This window comes from Antechinus flavipes, chromosome 1, assembly GCF_016432865.1.
Source record: "Antechinus flavipes isolate AdamAnt ecotype Samford, QLD, Australia chromosome 1, AdamAnt_v2, whole genome shotgun sequence".
In the NCBI taxonomy this organism is placed as follows: Eukaryota; Metazoa; Chordata; class Mammalia; order Dasyuromorphia; family Dasyuridae; genus Antechinus; species Antechinus flavipes.
The window spans coordinates 503,602,243-503,626,858 of NC_067398.1; the positions used below are offsets into that span (position 1 = coordinate 503,602,243).

The 24,616-nt window shown below is 33.7% G+C and overlaps 1 protein-coding gene across 12 annotated transcripts in view; it reads right to left on the minus strand.

The window, feature by feature from the left end:
- Positions 1-3,005: 3,005 nt before the first annotated feature.
- Positions 3,006-24,616, minus strand: part of EPB41L3 (erythrocyte membrane protein band 4.1 like 3) — a 175,629-nt gene continuing 154,018 nt past the window's right edge. For 4 of the 12 annotated variants that reach the window (XM_051970412.1, XM_051970411.1, XM_051970415.1 and 1 more), the window contains 10 exons: positions 22,406-22,459; positions 19,853-19,888; positions 18,946-19,137; positions 10,345-10,464; positions 9,258-9,650; positions 8,120-8,251; positions 6,520-6,618; positions 5,838-5,918; positions 5,419-5,535; positions 3,006-4,103 (listed from right to left, as the gene is read on the minus strand). In XM_051970412.1, coding sequence (XP_051826372.1) covers positions 5,425-5,535; positions 5,838-5,918; positions 6,520-6,618; positions 8,120-8,251; positions 9,258-9,650; positions 10,345-10,464; positions 18,946-19,137; positions 19,853-19,888; positions 22,406-22,459 — 1,218 coding nt within the window. In that variant the 3' untranslated portion in view covers positions 3,006-4,103; positions 5,419-5,424. Of the gene's footprint in view, positions 4,104-5,418; positions 5,536-5,837; positions 5,919-6,519; positions 6,619-8,119; positions 8,252-9,257; positions 9,651-10,344; positions 10,465-13,115; positions 13,191-18,945; positions 19,138-19,626; positions 19,693-19,852; positions 19,889-22,405; positions 22,460-24,616 lie in introns of all 12 variants that reach the window. The other 8 variants (XM_051970416.1, XM_051970414.1, XM_051970419.1 and 5 more) reach the window with 5 other exon arrangements.

Consider the following 24,616-nt stretch of genomic DNA (forward strand, 5'->3'; position numbering starts at 1 on the left):
AAATAAGGTGTGTAGCAGAGAACCAAAGAACAATTTACAAGGAAGTAAAGAAAAAATGGACATTCACAAATATAATTTCTTCTACTAATATATATGCTTTCTTGATATGATAATTTGTTGTTATATATTTTGAATCCCCCCTGATGTTCTGCTGGGCACATGACAATATCCTCTTTTGATTTAATTTTGTTTTGTATTTCTTTTCTGTTTTTTTTTTCTTACTGTTTTTTTCCAATAAAATAAATTTCTTAAAAAAGAAAGAATAAAGGGAGGGAGTAAATGATTAGAAACATCATATCAATCTCAAGGGGGCAAAAAAAAGAATTCTCTAGGGTATTCCTTGGTATTTTTTCTTTCCTGATAAATTTATTTAAAATCCATAGTAAATTTCCTTGACCAAATTTTACTTACAAAATTTTTAAAATCTGAGTGAAGGAAGATCCATGTATTCTATTATGTTTTCTATTAATTCCTGCCTATTCTCTTGTACCTCATCAAATTTAATGCAAGTTTTAAGAAATATTATGAAATTCCCACAAAAATGGTATTCTTAAAACTCAAAGAAACTGCTGTCAAGCAACTTGAACAGACAATCAGAATCTTTTTATCTCTGTAGTCTGAATTCTACATCTATGAGACAGAATGATGAAGATGATCACCTTGGCAGCCTAACTTGTTCACATCCCTCAGCACTCACCAGTTAAAATACATTATAAACCACTGTGCAGCTTGATTTCAATTGTAAGTAAGGATTAGACTAAAAGCAAAGTGGAAGGTTTCTAGAGAGTTTTAAAAAGGAGAAAGAACTCAACAGGCTTAAGAGGAAGCCATGACTATGGGGAACGGAGAAGTAATTCTACCTAGTACATGATGAATAATAGCATTTTAAAAAGTAATAGCCATCACTTGAGGGGGAAAAAATGTTTTCCAGGTCTTTAGTATTACTGGTATCTGGATATAATGCTGCTGTGTGCTTCTCTATCTTAATAATGTAATGACCAAATATGCTTTCTCTTTGAAAGATCCTTTTCTTAAACTGCAAACTCAAATTTCAGACATTGTTAACAATCACTTTTCTACTAAAAAACTAAAGAAGTTACTTGGATGGAAAGAATAATGAATCATAACATCAAAGTACCATCAGAGTACTAGAATAGACATTGATCTTCTAAGTCTTAATTTCTCACCCATCCTTCAGAAAAGGAGAAATTTCCTTTACATCAGCCTTTACAAATGTCAGTATCACTTGACTGATCTTGCCATCACTCTGTGGCAAGATCATACCAAAAAAATCCGATTGTTAGTGGGTGATTCAAGTAATTTTTTTTTAAATTAGTCTCTGTGCCTTGCATAAGGAGAAAATAGAAATGTTTTTCTTCCTGAGACATTGTCCAAATTTCACACCAGAAATAGCTTCCAACCTCTCTGTGAAGATATAATGAAACTCACAGGAAGTATCATTCATGATAGAAAAAAAAATTGGAAAGAATTAGCATAATGATTTCTATGTTCTTCTAATTTTTTCCCCAAAATATAAGGAATTAATCTGGATGAAAGCTTTTAGAAGAAGAAAAATAAAAAGAGGAAACCTTCACTTTGCTAACTTTACACTGAAGAAACATCACAAAGGTATTGTTATTTTGAAAATACTACTTAAACATGCCTTTTATCTTATGCATATTTTGCCTGAAGTCCAAGATTATAACCACAAAAGTCACATAAATAGTTACAGGTTTTGGTTCTTTGAACTCAAGTTCAGTCAGGAGATCATGCACTACTCTTGAATAAGAGTCCAGAATTAATGAATTCCATTTTGGATGGTAGAATTTGGATGTATTTGGAGTTTTCCAATTTAATTAATTTTCATGAAGGATGCAGTAATTCAGAAACTGTCAAATAAGTAGTTTTGAGGAAGTGAGCCAGACAAAAAGAGAAGATGTTTGGTTAAATGACTTCATGATAATAAAAGACATTACACCTATCACTAAATACAGAGACAAAATGAAGACAAAAAATGCCAAATGGATTTTTAAATGGTGACATCTTTGTGATGGGATGTCACAGATGGGACAGATCTCCATGCAGATAGTCCTTGGGAGGAAATGTGATGTTTCCCACAGGTCCAGTGCTGATTTACCAGACTAGAATCTTCTATTGATCACAACTGTACATTTATGATGACTCAATTCCTCAATGGCATTCATAAGGGATTGGAAGTTCACATGAACTGGAAGCCAATCAGTTCCTGATAGTATATGGTCTCTGGAAGAGGGTGAAGGAAATCCTATCCCTCTATATAATAAACATATATGTCTTAATGCAACTTTTCTTCAAAAGGTGTCTTGATCTTTGGGCAGGATAATTTAAAATTTCTGAACACCGGGCAAAGCAGAAAGTGAAGACATAAGGCTAGCGTTAATTTAAATAGCCACTGAAATAGGATTAAATACAATAAGAAGGGCTCACACTTTAATCACATAATAGTTAATAATCTGTGGAAGCATTTTGAATGTATGCATTGTCTGCAAAGCGTATACCACACTTCCATTTTGTTTAGTTAGGAAGCTGAGAAAAAGTGAGAATAGTCCCCTTCCTTTTCAAGGGCCTCCTCATTCCTTCCCCCAAAAAAATTATTCTAGAATTGCTGCAACTTTCTTCACTCAGCATTGGAAAGTGAGATTCCAAAGTGTATTTTTCTTTCTTTCTTTTTTTAAAACTTTTACTAAGAGAGTACACAAAGAACAAAATGAGTGAGCATGCTTTTGCAGATCACCTTTAACAAACCTTGCAATGAGAAGTGTATTTTCATGCTTTCCATTCCATTTTTACTCTCTTCCCCTTTCCCCCACCACAATACCTCAAATGGTCTGAGTGCTGCAGTGTGGTCTGTTGAAAGACAAGACACTTATATCATGTAGATGAATGAGGCCTTTGATGTCATGCAATTCCTGTGCCCTCGTATTGAACATACACAGTATTAAGTTCTTAGACATAGAACGATACAATTTTGAATGCATTTACCACTTTTATTTCACTATGCAGAAACATACATTCACCATGTGTTGTGATGCAGTTGACAGTGTGATGGAGAATAGAACTCTTCAATGGATATTTATAACTGAACACTCAATAGTTTACAGTGGAAGTTCTGTACAATTTAAGGCTTCGCTCTGAACTAGATTATAAATGTTGACCAGGTTTTGAAATGAAACACATTTTTTTTGTTGTTTTTTTTTCAAATAACATAAAGGAAAAAATCAATAAAAAACAATAGAGTTATTACAGAATAATAATCTTGTAATATAAGGAAAGTACAAGTTTCCCCAAAATAATGACAGTTTATAGATTCAGGATTTGTGAAGGGCAAATGGAAGCTTTCTGGATTTAATGAAGAACAAGGCAGACAACAGAAAGAAAATCAAGTTGAAATACTAAAATCATGACTACCTCAGAAGGTATTAAATCAGATATACAAAGCACATTTTGTAAGCATTAAATATTTCCATAGGATTAGGGGTTCATCATTTTATAGGGGAATAATAATAATAATATTAAAACCAGATAAACAAGAACAAGATTCAAGTTTACTGAATAAACTGTGTTATTGGCACATCTAACGTGTGATAAAACATTATACACCGTACCTATACAGCGTCTAGCATTTGAGGGTAATCTTCATTTAATTTGTAAACAAAAAAGGTTTTGCCACCTAACAAATTATCATTTTGTTTAGACTTTAATAATAAACTGTGAAAGGCATGAATTGTTTATGTGTTACATGAGATCACTGTTTATATTGTTGGTTATGAACGTGCAGGTATAGCTGAAAACTTAGACATTTTGTAAAAATTAAAAATGCTGCTCTTTTGCAATTTTATCGTTGCTTCATGCAATATCGGTTTACTGATGCTGAATCGGATTGCTCTATTATGGGAAGATCTCTCTGCCAGTGTCTTTATTAACAGTCAAGATCAATTCTTCTGGACTGAAATTTTCCATGGACAGATACAAGTCAGTCAGTCGGGTTAGAACGGGGACTCCATATAGGCTCTGGTGTTCCTAATGGTGTGCATGACTGGATTCATATGCAAGCTAAATTATTCCTGCAGGAAAGAGATTTGATGAGTTAATTATTTATTTGAAGTCATTGGAGTGATTCACTCCAATGGGGATTGCAAGAGAAATGTCTCTCAAGTTAAACGCTTCCTCTGACAACAGATAATCATATCATTCCAGTACACGTAACTGCTGATGATATGCTTTCTTTTAAAGAATTAATGCAATGCCACTGAAGTGGCTGTACTCACTCCAGAAGGCCTGTTTCCATCGTCCAAAATAAATTAGTAGTTTGAATATAGTGATCTTTAGATTTCTGTTTTTTCCGAAGCAGGAAAACATTTTTTTAAAAAAAGATGTCACTCATCATACTATGTTTCTTATACCAATGCTAGAGAACATAAATATACACTTATGTTTGTCAGATGTTCTTCCAAAGTCCAGAGGCCATTATCCAAAACAAACTTTACAAGCAGTTCAGCTGTTGCATTAGGCATTCAAAGCAAGGCATTGAGGGCTCTTGCATAGCAGGTTAGTATGCATGACAAATTTGTGCACTTACAAAAGATACAGTCTAGTTATGATGCTCACACCAAAAAACAGCTAGAAAGACATGCCATTTTGAAGAAGGGTCATTGCAAAAAGGCTGCATTACTGCCTCATTCTGAGGCAGAATGCTATCCTAGAACACACACACACACACACACACACACACGCACACACACACACACACGCACATACACACACACACACACACACACACACACACACACACACACACCTGTAAAATACAAGAGACAGAAGACATCCAAACTGCAAAAAACCTCTCAGGCTTTCAGATATAAATTAAGATACAGCCTGGGCCAGAACCAAAACAAGTTTGGAGGGGAAGTCTACCATCAGGTAATTTTGCTATCAAACAGAAATGGGACCATTTTGTTTCCATAGTATTTACAACATACAAATTGTGACTTTCAGGACAAAATGGTCTTTGTTCTGCTTAGATAATAGAAAACCGACTTTGAGAGTTCAAATTTTGGCAATGAACAGAGCGCATCAAAGCATGGATAACATGGGATGGCCAGCGAGATCACCCAAGCCAAAGCTGTTCTCTTCTTCGTTCTTTAACTGGCAACAAAGGCAAGGCTTCAAACTGAAGAAGCAAATCAAGACTGTACAGACAGATCTGAAGTAAACCATAACCCTCTGAATGCTAAGTCCTCCATATTTTGGGAATCTATCATTAGAAGTGCCAGTGAGAGAATAAGAAAAGAGAGGTGGATTAAGGTGAAAGATGAAGGGGAAGTGCCCTGAGCCACATGCTAGCCTGGCAGAGCCGAGGACAGTCACTACGCCTCTTACCTGGGGTCAGTCCTCTCCATCTTCAGGTGTGATCTCTGTCTCTTTATGTACCACTACTTTGGTCACTGACATGTCAGGGTGCTGCTCTTTGGCCTCTTTAATTGCCTGAGCCAGCGCCTATCCCCAGGAAACCACAGAAGGGCAAAAACAAAAAGGAGGTGGAACATGCATGATCAGTAGCCAGGTGAAGATTCATGAGATCTTTACACAATTTACAAATGAGGAAAAATGACTTAGCTATGAATTATGCCATCATTCTTTGAAACGTTTACCCAATTATCTCTCTCTCTCTCTCTCTTTCTCTCTCTCTCTCTATATATGTAATTTTTCAGAGAACATGCCAGAAGAAATCATAGCATAACTAGCATGGCTATCTTTTTGGTCCTCTGCCCAGGTATTTTCTAGCATATGCACACTACCTGGTCATGGTCAATGTCTGCATCTCCCGTGATGACTATTCGCTTTTCAATTCTTGTCTCTGAAATGCCTCCTTTCACAGTCTAAAAGAAACAAAGACACACTCTATAAATGTAGTCATAAAAAAAAAACTTGTTTTTTTTGCAGGAAGGAAAAAATAATATCTGAAAATATCGAAATGCTGAGAAATGCTGAGAAAACACTCAACATAGATTGCTCTTTGAAAAATGAAAGAGTACTTCTGAAAAGATTTCAAAATGTTAGGATTAGAATTGAAGATAAGATAGAAGTTGGAGAAAGATTTACAAATAGCAAATATTTAATGAACCTCTATAACATATAAGTAATGGAATGAAGTGCTAAATTCCATAAGAGTAATATCTGCTTTACATCTTCTAACATAAAAGAAATACAATAAGCCAAGAAATAGTGATATATCTTGTTATTAATACAGTAGTATAAAACTGCCCAGTGTTGTCATTCCCATATTGTGTTTGTTAAAATTCATGTGGGAAGGCTTTCTACATTGGAGGGAACTTTTAAAATTCACTGAACTTATTAAATTCCATCTTCAAAAAAAGTAGAGGATTTTGTTTGATTGGTTGTGGGGGATAGGGATAATGGAAATGGCAAACTTTCTCTTTCCCATGCCAAGAAATGAAACTTATTTGTTTTTTCACTTACTTTGGTGATGTGTGTGGTGGTTGTAGTACTGGTTGTTTCTGATGTGATTGTTTGTGCACTCATCAATACACCTGGCTCAGTATCAGCACTGGAATCAACCTACCCCACAAAGTAGAGGGGAATAAAAACATTCCCCAAGTTAATGAAAAATATTTTTAACAATTTTATCTGCACTGCTGAAATAAACACTTCTGTAAATATTCAGAAATCACCAGAGAAGGAGAGAGCTGAAGAGTGGAAAATTTATCTCTCTCTTCCTCCATATCTTCTTAAGGTAGGAAAGGCTTACTTTTTAGTTTCAAAACATATTGAGGGAAAGGTATATTATCCTATGATCAAAGAGCTTAGTACTAAGATTCTTAACCTTTTTTCTGTGACAGACCTCTTTGACAATCTGGCAAAGCCTACAGACCCCTTCACAGAATAATGTTCTTAAGCAGATAAAATATACAAAATTTCAAAGGAAACTATGTTATTATCAAATTTTAAAAATTTTTATTTTTAAGTATTTATTTAAAACTAAATAGAAAAAGGCAGAAAAGGAAAATAAAAATGTCTTAAAGAAAGTTCACAGCCCTAGACCAAAATCTAGTCCAATATCCCAACTTTATGGATGATGAAACTGATTTGATTCAGGTCATATGATGGCAAATGGCACAGCTGTGATCTGAATGCCAACTCTCTAGTATAACAGAAACACAGTGGCTCTGGAATAAGATCTGGTTTAAATCTTGGCTTTATAACTTATGAACTATGTGACCTTGGATAAATCATTTGGAATCTTTAAGCTGCCGATTTTCTGAAAGGGAAGGATGATGGGGAACAGCTCTGAATTCATGTAATATGAGGGTTAATGTAAGAAAGTGGGCATTTTTGTCTGAAGAATAGAAAACAGAGTACATGGTAGCTAAATTTCAAGCATTTCAAAAGCTGTCATATGAAAGAATTGTTTTATTTGGCTTCAAATGTCAGAAACAGCAGCAGTGGTTGAAAGCTATGAAGAAATTAGGCTGATTTCAGGGGGGGAAGATTCCTAATAATTACAGCTGTCTAAAAGTGGCATATCCTCAATAGAAAATGGATTTCCCTTCCTTAAGCCTTCAAACAGAGGCTGGATGACCACTGTCTCATATGTTGGAGTGGGAATTTTTTTTCATGTTTGGCTTCCTTTTCATACCAGTTGCATCATCCATAAAACAATGTGGTTATACCAGATAATTTCTATAATCCTATTTCCTTTCTAACTTTATAATACTATAATTTCAAGACCAGTATTCAATGCATCTATTTTTGTATCCTGATTATGAGAACTATGCTATACGGTCTGTCAAGCTCAAAGGTCTACCTGAGTTATAGAAGAACAGACAAATCTAGCTGTTATAGCTATGGGCTCTATGATCTGTAGTAATTACATTTAATAAGAATTTTAAAAAGTTTATATCTATTGATTATCTCTAGATAACACAGTAAGATTGGAGCTTTCCAGCTGTCATTATCAGAAAAACAAATTTATAGAAACAATTCATCTTAAATTAGGTTAAAACTAAAAAAATAAATTAGAGAAAAGTAGAAATGGCTTCACCTCTATCATAAGTCTTACCTGTGATGATTCATATGTTATGGTTTTTGTCTCTGTATGAACTACTGGCACTTCCTTAGTCGAAATTTCCAACTTAATTCCTCCTGGGGAGACACTGCCAAAACTGATGGTCTCTGTCTTCACAGATGGTGACTATGTCAACAGGAAGCAAGGAGAGTGTTTGTTATAGTTTAGTGATGCAATTTTTTTCTGCCTTTCTTTTTTTAATGATATAAGCATCAGATTAGTGTAGAATATATGTATGCTGCATTATATGGGGAGCAAGGAAAAAATGAGGTATGCACACATATAAGGACAATAGAATCTCCTGAAATTGCAAGACATTCTTTACATTTATTAAAAATATTCCAGGTGAAGGAATTTTGGGGGAAAAATTTCTAGCAGTTTTTTCTTCTCTTTCCCATTCAATAGTCCCAATATATAGACTAATAACACAATCCTGTTAATCTGTTAATTTTTATTGTTGTTGTTGGAAGTGGGGTAAGAAATGAACAGCTAGTTCATTAAAACTAAAAGAGGTTCTTCTCTAAGATTACAAAACTGAAGAAATAATTATTTACTGCAATTTTTGGTATCTACTCTATGAGAACTTACATTTCTTGATTCTTCCAAATAATATATAAAAAAGAAAAATCCTATCAACTAATTTGATAAAACACCTATCAACTAATTTTATTTTTGATGGATCACAACTTCTATCCTCCACTGCTAATTTCATGAATTACAAAAGACTACTAGTAATCCCTGATTCTTCCAAAGCACTTTACAAAGGGCTTCCTCACAACAATTATGTTGTTATAACATAGGCAGGGCAATTATCATTGACTCCACTTTACAGATGTGGAAGCATCTCAGAATGGTTACAGGACTATTCCCTAGATAGAGCTAGCCAAGTCTCCCAATTCTGAGTCTACAGTTCTTTCGACATCATCATATTAAATGTTGTCAAAGATGGAAACTAGCAATAAGCTCCATAACTGCCATGCAGGAAGAAATAAGAGGAGAAACAAACTGCACTTTGAAAAGATAGAGAACCAAACTGAACTCCATGTCTTATTTAAACTCTCGAGGTAACAATTTCAGGACAGAATCGATCGGTTTGCCTTTAGCATAGAAAGGACTGTCAACCACTAGTTACCTCAAAATGAGGTTTTGATTCCAATGATTCCAAAATGAGGGATCTTGCAGTCTGCTCCTCCTCTTGCTCATGAGAAGCAGCGGCAATCTCTTCCTGTTTGATCACAGATTTATCAGCTGCCTCCTCCTCCTCCCTTTTCTCCTCTTTAGCCCCCTCAGTCAGAGCAGAACCCGCCTTCCCGGTAATATTAGAAGCCACAGCAGATGCTGCCTGAGCTGCAGCATCCAAATGAGTTCCAGCCAGGTTAGAACCATCCCCACTTGCATGCACATTCATCACACGTCTCTCCTCCACCACCACTGTTTGCTGAACAACCTTCTCTGCACTAAGTTGCTGGTGCTGCTCGCTTGATTCTTTCTGTATTTCACTGGGCTCCGTCTTGGTTTCTGCTCTCTGTGTGGAGAAAAATTATCAAGATGCTTCTTCAGAATCAATAAAATAAAACAGAAGCCACTCATTCAGTTGCCTAATGTTTATGTTAAAGGCTAAAAACTAGAAACAGATTTAAAAAACATGTTATCTCCAACTCCATCACTTTTGCTCCCCGCTTCCAACATCTGTTTTAGCCTCCAACAGAAACCTAGGCTATTACTTTAGAATATGGGCAACAGAAGAACAAAATGCAATATAAAAAAATCACACACATTAAAATAAAAATGTTATAGCATATCCACATTGATATCAACAGTCTAGGGGCCAGGTGCTAAGCCAAGTAAAACAAAATGAAAATAAATACTGCAGAGATACACAGCGTGAAAGCTTTATGAACTTTTTTCTATTTTACTGGAAATGAATGAAAGGTATATTATAGGCACAATAATAATAGAATGCTAAATTAGGATAATAACCTAAGACATTCTGGAAATATTTTAAGGGCAAAATAGCTTACAAACATACACACACGCATACATGCACAAACATATATCTGAAAGCCACATATATATCTACACAACACAAACATATGGGTACCTATATGTACATACATGCATACAATGTCATATATTCATGTATGTGTGCACGTATACCCACAAAAGCCGTATATATGAAAATAGAGTCAGAAAAGCCAAAAAGGAAAGCAAATGGCCACCTGAACCCAGTGCTGTGAAGAAGTAGTAACCCCTCCTATGAACTCTGTGGGTTTTCTTGCAGAATCTATTAAAGTGAAGATATCTGAGCCATCCAAAATCTTTTCACCAGTAGACTTAGTCTGAGTAAACAAAGAAATGTAGAGTCAAACACAGGACAGAACATTCACCCACAAACACATCCATACACATTATTTTAACAAAGCCATAGGCGAGAGGGAAAGGGAGGAAGGAAAGGAAGAATCTGAGAGACTGAGGTCAGGAACAGAAAAGAATGGGAAATAAAATAGCACAAATCTGTAGTGATTTTAAGCATTTTTTTTCTTTTAAAAAGCAGAGTTATTAGGATTGGGATGGTGCCGGTTTAAGCAGACCTTTCTCTCCCCATTTTCTTTGCAAGCCACAGCAGCAATATTACACTTCAGTTACAGGGAATTTGAAATTAAAGTGCAAGGCTGAATGTCTAATTCATAATTGGACTGCCGTCCTTATTTAACGATGAAAAAATAAACAAGCTGGGTTGCCCGTTGTCAACATAAAGCCAAGTAGCAAGAGAAACTGAAAGGTTCAGGGTAGAAGGGTATGGCTCCAAAAAAAGCCATGCTTTAATCTTTAAATTACAGGACATATAAGAGTCACTGGTTACCACTACTCGAGATGCAGCTGATTCATTGACATAATGAGCAGTGGCAATGGTGAATCCTGGTTCCCGGGAATATCTCCATTCAGATGGGCTTTTTTCTTTGCGAGCAAAAAATTCTGCTTTTAAAGTTTCACTGTCTGACACATGTTCTACCCCATGAGGCTGTATACTTCTTAAGCCAGTGCGTAATTCCAAATCCTTTTCCAGCTTCTGGGCTTTCTTCAGACTTTCTTCATCTGGACTTGGCAGCCGGGATTCAGCTTCCTTTATGGGGGCCAAAGATTCTGATAATTTCCTTTTCACAATCTGCACCTCAGATCCTCTCCTGGCTCTGTCATCTGAGATGGCTTCTAGGACCTCATATTCTGTCATTACAGGGATGATTTTCACAGATTCTGTCATCCCTCTCTCAAATTTCTGGAGGGCTTCAAGTGTGGAGGGCTCTCCTGCCTTTTCACCCTCCTTAGCTTTTCCTGTCATGGTCACAATTTTTCCAGAGACAGTATCATAAGATTTTCCTAAAGTGTATGTTTTCTGTTTGCTTTCTTCTTTCCATTGCATTTCCCGTGTTAAGTCATCAAAACTCTGCATTTCAATGGTGCTGGATTTTAACATATCAGCAGGGATGTCACCAGTTTTGCTGCTCACAGTCACCACTTTGTAAGTGACAATTTTTTTTGAATCGCCATCAACTACCTCAGTGGGTATTTTGTCTACAATAACCCAATCCTCTGTGCCCTATATTTGAAATATAAAAGCTAAATTAGAATGTCTGGTTCTCCAGTTTTTCAAATAAGAATCTTTTAAGAAAACTAGAAGGGCTATTTGAAGACTTAGTTATGTTCAATTCTGAGGTACCAGAAAATGGCAGGTGGCAACATTGGTGTCTGACAATTTAGATTGAAAACTCTTTCCAGATGAAAATTATTAACTGTAAATGACATATCACTTTTTGATTTTCCAATCTTTAAACATCTAATACTAAGTATGACTAAAGGCAGATATGCTTTTTGTGCTAAGCAGTCAGGCATTCTATGGTACATGAACATGCTGCATTGTTTACAGCTTTTTATGTGCTTCCTAGAGTAAAGTGAGAAAATCAAAGGATGCCTTTTCAGTTAAAAATGTTTCAATTCTTTCTTCCCTTTTAAGTAATTGGCAAAATCCCCAAATTTGGGGAAAGGATGTCATAACTTTAGCTACATCTTTCTGCTTTTGTGGGATTAAGTTGGAGTCTCAAAGATGTTCAATAATTAAATATTTTCCATTTTGTAAATGGTTGAAATCTATTATAAATATTGACTACTTTTTCCCATTTTGGGGAACATTATATTGTGCTTATTTTTCATCTATTTTCCTAAATCTTATGAAGAAGTCAAACTCCTCTACAATAAACCTCTCTATGAAAGCAGAGGACCACCAGAATGTGATGAAGCAGCTAAAGAATTTTATAGGCAGTACATGATTAATATGGCATCTAATTTCATATTTATCATATGTCAAAGCCTGAACCTAAATATTTGAATAGAATATAAACGTATGCATATATGTATGAATGTATGTGTATGTATGCATATGGATCATACGTATTTATGTGTTAGTAATAGTTTAAGGAACTGAAAAATAACCTCTAAGGTTGATGGGACAGTTTTCTGCAAAATGATTTGATGAGAAGAAACCATAGTTCCAGTAGAATCTCTTTCCTTCAGTCTCTTTAAATCTTTTGGCTAATGGAAAGATCAATAAAAATTCAGAACTATCATCATCAATCAAGATCATCTGAGTTAATGGAAACCCATAAAGAATATATACATTAGTCATAAGAGAAGATAAAAACTTTCAGAACTAGTGTTTGAAAAAATACATGCTTGGTACATCAAAAACACAGATATACACTCACCTAAAGGTAGAAGACATCAAGCAAGAAAACATTAGTATCTGCTAATCATAATAGTTAGAGATTACCCTAACTCCCCTCCCCCTAGATCCAAACAAAAAACAGCACACCTACCTTTATTTTAAAATACAGTAACTGTTGCAAGAAAAATGAAAACTAAGGACTAATTCTAATGAAACTTAAGTGTGCCAAAGCAATTCCATCTTGAAAATTCCTGTATGTTTGTTTTTTACCTGAGACTCAAGGAATGAAGAACTTCCCTGCTGCAAAAATATAATTTTTTCAGATATTTCTCTTTCTTCTTTGGTCTGTTTGAATAAAGGGGGTTGGGTTGGAGAGGGGGAAGTAGACAGTTTCCAAAAAAGGAAAGTTAGGAAGAGAGCTCTTATATTTTGCAATATAAATGCTTATCTAGTATTCATGCATATCTCCAGCAGAAGCAGATTTTTATTGTGTTAACTGATCTGAAGAGAATCAAAAGGGAAATAAACAGAAATTTGAGGATAATTTTCAAGTAAATTTTTTTGTTCTTGTTCCTTTTATGGAACAGTAAACTCATATACTTTTTTTTTTTTTTTTTTTAACCTTCAAGCCTTTCCACCACCCCCAACTCCCTGGACCATTTCCACTTTTTTGAATATGCAATTAAGTTCTCTGCCATTTTAAATAGCCTTTGGATATTAATTTTACAAAAAGTTACCAGAAGAGTCACTAAGATAGCATAGAAAGAAAAATGTCTAACATAGAGCAATGTTTTCTAAAAAATTAATAAAAATTAATTTTCTCAGTTCTATTTATTAAGTCACTTTACTTATTATCAGACAGAATAGTGTCCTGAGAGGCAGTTTTATGTCAGTAACTTTTAACAACAAGTTATACCTCTCTTCCTATCATTACTATTCCATAAAAAATTTAAACCAAATTGTAAATGACCAGGCTTATTTGGTCTTTTAATGGTCTAGTGAAAATTGTGTTTTATGCTGATTCAAAGACATCTTGGACAAAGATTAGCAGACAGTAATTGCTCAAACACTGTAATCATTAAAAAGGAATAAGATAGCTTATGAACTAGTTTATCATCATATTTTCTAAAAAGATTCCTAGTATTTCTATTTGGGTATTATTTTATGTTGAAAAGGATGAAACGCAACCATCAACATAGATTTTATTATCTTTTCAATCAATGTCTGTTTATCTAACACAAATTATAAAACTGTGTGGAGAGGTCAAAATTAAACACATATTTTCAGAATTATGCTGAGAGGAAGTTTTAAAAGCATCATTTCCCATTCACTGAAGTGACTATAATGGTTAAAAATGAAAGGTAAACAGGGTCTTCAGTAAATTCTGGTGTTTACTATCACATAATGTCAGCATAGACTATTCATGAATCTAAATGTGTTTTTAATGTGTATTTATGTGTTTTGTGTATGAGTGTGTGTATATAGATATAAACGTAGTAAGTAGGAAGTAAAAGATTTAAATTTTAAAGTGTGAATGAACTCTAAATAGAATCAAATTAATTATACAAAATAATGAGAGTAGAAGACATGCAGATAGTTTTTTTTTCTTTTTTTTTAAATAAAGCATATGAGCTCAAATATTTATTTTGGATTCTGAGTATGGTGAATTTCATTTAACAAACATTTATTAAACACTTGTGTGCAAAGTATTTTGATAGGTAGTTGGGGAGTTACAAAATTTAGGAATGTATAATGCCTATCCTTATAAAAAGTTATGTGTATTGACAATTTATCACACACACACACACAATCATAGTGTCAAAATATACCAAAATGTGCAAAGAAAGCTCTCAGTGAGCTAAAAAAGATTTTCAAAACTTATTATAAATGGGTGGTATATGTGATCAGGAGAGTCTTCACTGAGGATAACATTTGAGTTTCTCAGGCACTTATTTCAATCAGCAATTTCATAAGTCACTCATATGTGTATCCCTATTCAATGAGGAAATCCAGCCTCTTCATATCTTCAGCCTTATTTTTCAGTGGTTTGGGAGCTGGTTCAGTAACTTGGGAGTCATGATTTGTAGTTATAACAGATAATAAATTAGTCATAATCTATTCATAGATTATTAATAGAAGAAATGCAATTTAAGAATTCTTCTAAGGACCAAGTTGCTTTTATGAATGGACATACTTGTTCCTTCTGATTAAAAGTTGTCTGTAGAAGATTAGGTTCTCATTTATAATTAGATAGAAATTCAGAGGCATATGAGGAATGATACAATCAAGCTTGTATTTTCCAAGAATAGAACAAAGTAGCTATGTTGTCTTTCCTGTAGCAAGAAGATTTTAACTAGATCTACTCTTCTGAGCAAGTCAAAAGAGCAAAAAATTGTAAGGCAAAAGTGACTATAAATTCCTTAACAATAAGGATTATTATTATTATTATTATTATTATAATCCCCCAAGTGCCTAGCACAGTTGTCTGGCACACAGTAGACATTTTGATAAATGTCTGATGATTAATACACATGTTGAACTAGCACTAGGAAAGATGGAAAGATACTCTATTCTTAATCATTTTGTTTGTATATGACAACCTCCTCTTTTTAACACTATTTATTCTGATCTTCTTCCTAAATCTGGCATCCATTTTGAATTTTGTTCCAAGGCAAGGGGCTTGGTTTCTTGGCTAGACTTCAAGTTTGAAAATATTCCCCATGAAAAGTTTAATCCAATAATAGGTTAAAGGATTTTGCTTTCTAAAGGGACTTGCCATTTTAAGAAGTCTAAAAAGAATAAATATTTAATGGAATTTTGGATATTGTAAAAAGTGGCAGAAGACTATCTTGGGGTAAAAGTTCCTGTGGTAAGAATCTCTTCAAATTATACCATATACAGGTGATAGGTATCACTCTACCTATCCAGAAGGCTAGCCCTCTTTGTGTATGTATATTTAACTTTATTCTAAAACATTTTCTGCATTACTGAATGTCTTATATTATCCATGCTGCCGTTCTGCTTTCAATAAAGATGATGCACAATTTGACTACACAATACACTACTGACAAAATGAAAGTAGGCTTTATAAAATTTAAATGAATGAAATTAGCAAGTAAATGCAAATGTTAAATGTTAGCAAAATAGAATGAATCCTATTAGTTCATTTATTTAAACAGATATTTATTTCAATTTCCTTTCTCCTTTTCAATTGTTCATAAATCAGTAGTGTTAGTAAAACAATTGGGATTCATTAAGATTCAGTTCAAACAGATAAAACTTAAAAAAAAATGCACACTACAAATCAGCAGCCTTTCTTTAATTTTTATGAAATGCCATCTTATGACAGATTTTAACAAAAGGAGCAGCTAAAAGGACATAATCAGTCCTTAAGCTCAAGTGCCCTTGGCATTCTGACAAGATTAAGGTTATTATTTTTGAGAATGGGGTTAAGGGGGAAAGAAATCCCATCATCTAAAAGTTGAATAGGGTTTTTTGCTTTTTAATTTAAAAGTAAGCAAAATGAATCAGTGTTTTTGAGATTTAATACTCCTGATTTCTTATTTGAACCTGCTTAGTCATAAAAATTAACTGATTAGATGGGTAGACTGATATAGGTTGTAGACATTTGTAAATCAACGAGCTTGAAAGTATTTCCAAATACAAAATTATTTCATGCTTTTTAGCAGGATATATGAAAAGCAGTTTTATGTTGAAAATGAGTGATTTTTAACATGGAAACTTTTAATTTGTTTATGATGCTATCAGGTAAAATCCTCATATTAAGTCTAGATTTGATTGTGAAACTGAAGAACCTTAAGGAGTTCATACTAATCTCATCACTGGAGAAAATCAAACCTTAACTTCTCAAATTGAGAGCCAGACATGATTCCCTTGAAAACCTGTTCATGTACTATAGAATTAGTAGTCTAGAAATTCTTCTTTAGGATATCCAATCATCTACCAAAATTTAAACCCATTTTTTTCTCTTATCTTCTTCCTTGTAGGGATGGAGAAATTCTATCATAACCCTTCACTTTTTTAAAACAGGAAATAATAAATCAGAAAAGGAATAGAAGAGACTTTTAAACTATCTCTATTCACTCTCCTAATTCTAGCCTAAGCTCTCTCAGACAGGAGGTATACTTTAAGCTTATAGAATAATAAGCATAGAACCTCCTATCATTGCACTTGATAATTTAATGTCTTCCAAGACATTTATGGCTTTCAGGTTATACTGAACAAAAACATGTTAAAAGAACAATAGCTGAGGGTCAGTGGTAAGACTGTGGGAGTCTCATAGTTTTGATTATGTTTGACATGTGTATGAAGACCTCAGTAATGCAATTACAATTGTATTAAAGTACATTAATTTAAAAGAATCTTTTAAAAAATCTTATTTGAAACTCAAAAAATGATTTTTTTAAAAAATAGAATGAATATATAGTAGGGCAGGTGCTTTGATTATACACACACACACACACACACACACACCTGTGTGTATATAATTAACCTTATATTAAGATAATAGTGACATGAGTTCTGACTTTTCAAAAAGGATGAAAACTTTTAAATATAGGGACATTATATGCTAGAGTCACTCTTATTTAACCAAGACTAATAAAGAAATTGAGAATCTGAATTGTAATTCAGTTGTGTCTCCCATTTGGGGTTTTCTTGGCAGAGAAACTAGAGTAATTTATCTTTTCCTTCACTTTATAGATAAAGAAATTGAGGCAAACATGGTTAAGTGACTTGCCCAAGATCACACGGCTAACAAGTGTTGAAATGGGGATTTAAACTCATGAACATGAATCTTCCTGATTCCAACCTAGTGTTTTAGCTACTGAGCCAACTAGCTGCCTCAAATAAGAACCTAGTGAACTAAAGATTTTTTCAATATACAACATGTTTAAAAACTCTTTAAAAGATGATTTTAAACAGTTTATGAGGGGTTCCTGATCTTTTAGGCTTATTGTAGCTGAGCACTGCTTTATTGCAACGCAGTCATGATTAGAAACATATTAAATCAATATAAGACCTTTTCTTTAGAGATACAATATTAAGAAAAAAAAAAAAGAAGACACTAAATAGGCACAGAACTGTTGCATCTTAAATGTCTTTGTATAAGAAAAAGTTATTACTCATTGATGGATTCTAAAATCCTTCCTGTGTACTCTAAGGGGTCTATGAGATGGAAGATTAATTTTTTACAAACAAAATATACGTTTTTCCCTTCAAAAATTGGTTTTGTATTCATTTCCCAGTACAAGCCTAAAATATATGTCTGCAATAGAAAACTGATTGGAGAACAATTAACTGCAGATCACTGAAACCACAAAACATTTTCAGCATCCCAGACAAGGTTCTAGGAAAGGAAGAGCAGTCCAGGATTAAGAAGACTGTCTCTGAGGTCAAAGGACCCTGGTTCAAATGCTGCTTTTGATATTTAATATTTATATGGCTTTGAACTTCAGTTTCCTCATCTTGAAAATGAGGTGGCTATACTAGATAGTTTCTGAGGTCTACTTCAGCTCTAGGACTACGATCTAATGATCTTCTCATAATCATTAGATCCTTCTATTGGTTTTCTTTTATAATAGGCTCATGTAGCCTATTTCTGAAACAATTGAGGACAAAGACTCAGTTGAGTTTGAGAGAAGTCCTTAGTTACAAGAAGCAAGAAATCATCTGAAGGAAAACCAGAATCTCATATCATACTGTAATTTTCTGGATTCCTCCTTTTAATTAAGGGGTTTCATTAAGTCCTTCTTTGGTAGTTTATAGTCCATTCAGTTTACATTTGCCCTAATTTTTAAATATATGCTATCTTTTATTTTGTTATTTTGCCCTCTACATATTATCTGGTCCAAAAGCAAAATATGAATTAATGAGATAGCTAGTTCTCTGAAATCATTAAATATTGAAAAGCCTTCTGTGAGGCTGTTTTCAATTCATGCAACAGAAAGCAGGTGAAATCAGTTCAATCAGCCTGCTCAGACCCAACTTAAATCTCTTTCCACATTGTAGAAGAACAAGTAAGTGGAAGCAAAGGCGGCATGAAAAGATGATACTTCCAACATGAAGATGAATCACTGACCTCTTCAGGCACAAGTGGTTCAATCATTGGGGCATCCTCCTGTCTCATAGCGAGCCGCACTGGAGATGTGGAAAGTCTCTTTTCCCATTCATTAGTCACAGCAGTTTCTGTGGAGGTCTCTAAAAAGGTTCTTTTCAGCTCACTAATGTTGGTCTGATGTTTCATCAGTTCTTCCTGATTTTTATCTAACTCCTATATGCAAAAAGCAAAGAAAGAGAGACCAAAACCCAATGCATTACACCTGATTCTTCCCACACTCCCTGCCTGCTAATAAAAATAAGCATTCAAAAATGATAATCTGATTAGTATAGAATAATTTTTGAGTAGCGCTCTTAGCCATCAGGTTTCATGACACTGCCACACACACTGGTGAAGATGTGCTATTTTTAAAGGCAATGACAGAAAATATCTACTTCAGATGAAATAAAAATAAAAATATCTAAAATTGTGAAAAGCTAAATCACAAGTAATCAAAGAGAATTCAAACATATGCACACACATATTTAAAAAAAAAAAAGGCATCTATCTCTAATACAGGCTAAAGGTCACAGGAAGCTGGAGAGATATATCCAATTTATTAGCAGGTGGGAGAACACATTTCATGCACCAAAGTGAGAGTCCACAGGTTAACCACGGAGAATCACCACACACATACATGCACTGGTATATACCAATACCAACCTCTAACATTAGATTACTATGTTTGATATACACATTTTCACCCTTTATTCGCTTAATCAGACTATTCTGAAAAAAGTGAAGAAGAAAGGGAAAGGTAAGGGACATGGTAGTCGAAGGGAACAAATGCCATCATCCTACATACTGCATCGATAACATTCTAACTATATGGCATGCTGAGAGATTAGACCACCACACCTTAAGAGTACATTCACTTTTTCATTTCTACCTGTGCCTTGAGGTCTGCATCTTCCTCCTGATCCGACTGTCAGCATCAAGAAAAAGTGGAAAATAAAGTCTTACCAAGACAAATCATTCCAAGACTGAAACAGATGAGCTGCATATTCCTGCTCCGGAGCTTTACTGTGGACTTCACATTATAAAAAACTCACACATTCACATATAAAGAGAGTGACTAGGAAAGGGAGAATGATGGCTTCCATCTCAGTTTAAGCATGCCTTTGAAACATCAATATCATAATTTCCAAGTGTGATAAACAGCTACACATATAGGTAAGGCTAAGAGCAAAAACATGAAAGGTTCATAAGAGTTCAGGATGAACCTTTGAAGTACACCAAATGACTGCTGTGGGTACTGGTTCATTATTATTTGACAGATCACTAATGAAATGACAGAAGAACTAAACCAGGTTTGTGTTCAAAGTTCACATCATCCTAGGAAGTTTACGAAGGACCACATCACCCCAGGAAGTCAGCACTGTGGAGAATTGGTTTAAAATTCAAAGTGATCAAGTACATCAATTTATAAGCTGAACTCTAGTATAAATTATATAAAAAGTAAGATGAGCAGTGAAAATTACAAATATGATTACGTACATTAATATAACAATGAGAGAATATTGAGTTGGTGGCAGATCACAAGTTGAATGTGGGTCAGAAAAAGGACAGCATTCACTTGTATATCCTTAGAAACATTATTTAACATCTCTGTAAACCCATACTACCTAACCCATGTAATTCAAAAGTTTATGCAAATCTAAGATGGAAATAATAATATCCATAGTATCTACACCATCTAGGGATTTAGGGAAGATAAAATAAGATGATCTATGTAAAGCAGTTTGTGAACCCTAAAGAGTCACTTAAAAATGTTGATTATTTATGAGATAAATCAATTGATAAACATTTATTAAGCACTTACTATATGCCAGACTCTGAGACATAAGGACAGAAATGTAGCACTCTTAACCTCAAATATACATATGATCAAAAATGATGAGCAAAGGACAATAACCAATTACCAATATATGTACATACATACGTATATAAAATTTGGGATATAATACTACTATTATGGTATTTTTATTACATTGGCAATTTTTCAAAAAAAATTCTAAAAATCATACAGAAACATTTCTCCCAATCTATGTCAGATTTCATTGTATTATTTCTCATTTTATTCTTAACTCAATAATTTTCAAATATTCAAATTTCATCTCTGAATGTTTGTTTCTCAACACATACTCATATTTGTATGATGCTCCAAGATTTAAAGATTTCTTTCCTCATAATAATTCTCTGTAGTAGGTAGTATATTAATACTTTTTCTTTTCTTTTCTTTCCTTTTTTTGCTGAGGCAATTGGGGTTAAGTGACTTGCTCAGGGTCACATAGCTAGGAAGTGTTAAGTGTCTGAGTACAGTTTTGAACTCAGGTCCCTCCTGACTTCAGGGCTGGTACTCTATCCACTGTGCCACCTAGCTGCCCCTGCTAATAATCTTTAACAGATAAGGAAATGAGACTGTGAGTGACTAAATGCTTTTTTTTCCCATGGTCATGACTAGTAATCTCTTCCTCTACTCTCCAGAATGTGTTATTCTTTCTATAATGTGTTATTTTTTACAGGAAACAACTAAAATACCATTTCAAGCTGGCTCATCACATTATCAGCAGTTACTTTTAGGTATTATTTATCTGCCAGACAGATTCCTCTGAAAATCAATAAATTATACAAATATGCCAGTGAAAATTTTTTAAAAAGATAAATTAATTTACTTATATAGAAACTTCTAATTATGTTGATAAAACATGCATGAATAAAAACAAATCTTTCACACTGTAAGAAAGCTTTAATAGATTACTAGAAAAGGAACCCTTTAATTATTTGAGTAAAATGCCACTTAGTGCAAAATATTCATTTTGGAAATGAAAGTTTATTCTCTTTGTCATATTCTAATAAAGAAAATGTGAATGATGTATATGTACTGTTAGGTCTTTTTTCTAAAGATCTTTATTCAAAAGTATATGCTGAGTGATTAATAAGAGGGAAAAAAGGAAGAACTACTGTCATTGTTTTCAAGGCAGTAAAATTCTTAGCATATATTGTCAATTTCCATATACTTCTGGAATAAACTCCTCTCCTCACTCCCTCTTATAGGCAAATGACTGTGGTATGGGCTCATTTTCTTAAAAGTTAGATTTTATGCATTTGGAAAAGGAAAAAAAGGAAGCAATGTTCTCTCATACACATATATACACAAGGACAAAAATTGGGTGAGGGAGAAAAGATAAAGAAACTACCATAATTGCTTCTTAAAATTAGCTATCATATATAAACTTTTCATGATTTTTATACTTGATTAATAATTACATTCAAATCTTATTTATTCCTTTGATTCAGGTGAAAATTCATTAAATTTACAGGCAAAGCACTATAAAATAAGCATGATGTCCAAAGTATTCATTACAGGCAGAGTTATATTATATTACACTTTCTTGGCTAACAACTGTACACCATATGTGCTTGTAGTTACTATACCAACCTCAGTGGCAGTGGTTTCACCATCAGCTGCAGTATCCGTCTGTTCACTGTCAGTCTATTGATTACACAAGTAATCAAGGTCCAGAAGGTAGGCAGGAATAGAAAATAAAAACACAGTCTGTCAAATAGGGCAGGTCACAACTCAGATAGGTCCACCTCTATGACTGTGACCTGCAACACACTACACCTTCCCAACAGTATGCAGCTTTAAGCAAGAATAAAAGAAAAACCATAACTAGGTTTGATCAATAGAACAGACTCAGAGGAAGACTCAAGGAAGACATAGCAAGATATTTTATTGTAGACTATTTTAGCCAATCTGAACTGTCTGGAAAGACTCTAATGGTTTATATCTTGAGGAAAGTAGGTTTGTTGCCCTTTCCCTCCCATATTTTCTTTAACTAAACCCCTGAAGAATCTATTAAATATTTCTGTTTAATGTATTAAAAGTTGCTTGTCATGTTAAGCTTACTTGGAGTTGAGAGGTGAAATTTATTATAAAACATTTTTAAAAGCTACTATAACAGTCACCTGACTTTCAGCCCCTCATTTATACAGATTTGATTATTTACATTTGTTTATGAACTATTAGGCTGTCTGCATTACCAATTAGTTCACTTAGGCAGATATAAGTAACTCAATAGTATACAGAGCATTTGTGCAAAAATGTCATTCATTTGACAAAGTTACTATTGAATATTTTCTAGATTAAATGTTTTTGCTTTTGCTTTTTGCAAAATATAAAGTATATTAAACTATATACTTAAATATGTCATCCTGCTAAATACTATACAAATAAAGCAGAAAAATAACACCTGGTAGATACAATAAAAACAAAGCACAGCATTCTATAGTCTAGACTCGACCTAGAATGACCTACATGCATTGTTAAGCTTATTGGCAAATTCTAGACTGGTTTAAACAGTTTTAGTTCCAATATTTTAAACAGTACAATTTAGATCCATTACTTTATGAAGATGCCAAGCCATACGCATTACTATATTATACTGAATTCTACGGTCTTTTAAAGTAATTTTTGTTTTTACAATTATATACCAATTTTTTTTTTCAGGGGGGAGGATAAGGCAATCAGGGATAAGTAACTTGCCCAGAGTCACACAATTAGTGTCAAGTGTCTAAGAGCATTTTGAACTTTTGGTCCTCCTGAATCCAGGCCCAAGGCTCTCTCCATGGCACCACCTACCTGCCCCCAATCTACCCAAATACTAATAAGAGAATTGTTGATCAATAGAAAATCCCAACTAGGATATAGAATAACTCACAAGTTGGGGCAATCTAAACTTTTGGACAATATAAAATTGAGGAGTCTTCCTCCATTTTCAATCTTTCAGATTGTACCAAAGTACTAAGTACCAAAAAAGACACAAATCTTATCTCCTGACTTTCTTTTCTTATGTAAGTTGTTTTCTAATTGGTGTTATTTGAATTTATCTTTGGATAGGTCTATTTCTTACAGCCAAGTTAATAGCTCTCTACTAATTCTAAATTTCTATGACTTGAGAAGTATGAAAGGAAAACTTAAAAATAGTTACTTTCTTAGAATAATGATATCAGGTCAATGGGATTTAATACCAATGTATATTTGTCAACCTAAGAACAATTAGAGTTAAATATGGGTAAATCAGTATGGTCTCCTTTTTATACTTAATTCCGAGAATTATGGTGAAATGTCACTGAAAAGCAGTGATTAGTGGAAAAGGGAGCCCGAATTAGTAAAAAGTCTAGTAGAAAATGGCACATTTTGAAAAGAACTCAAGCTTTCATGAATAAGTAAAACTGATCCAAAATTAATATAGAAACTACTTCAAGTGTTTACTACTAAATTTCAAGAAAAAGAGTTGTTTTTAAAAGATATGTCTTAAAAATCTGTTCATATTATGAATTTATTTGGCAAATTCTTTTTTCATACATAGTAAATAGTTTAAAAGTCTAAGCTGTTCAAACTTTCACAAATTCCAAATTAATGAACCCAAATTAATGAAATTTTATTCCATTTGTAGGTTTTATTTATACGTCAGTTGGGATAAGATAGAGTGTCATATGATCTTTCATGGTAAAACACGATGCCTATGCATCTTAAATATAATTTATTAAATTAAACAATTGATTTCTTAGCATTATTGTGTACTCAGTATCTTGTAGCAATACAAATTACACTGAAGAATCTCAAGGGGCCAAATTCCATACAGTA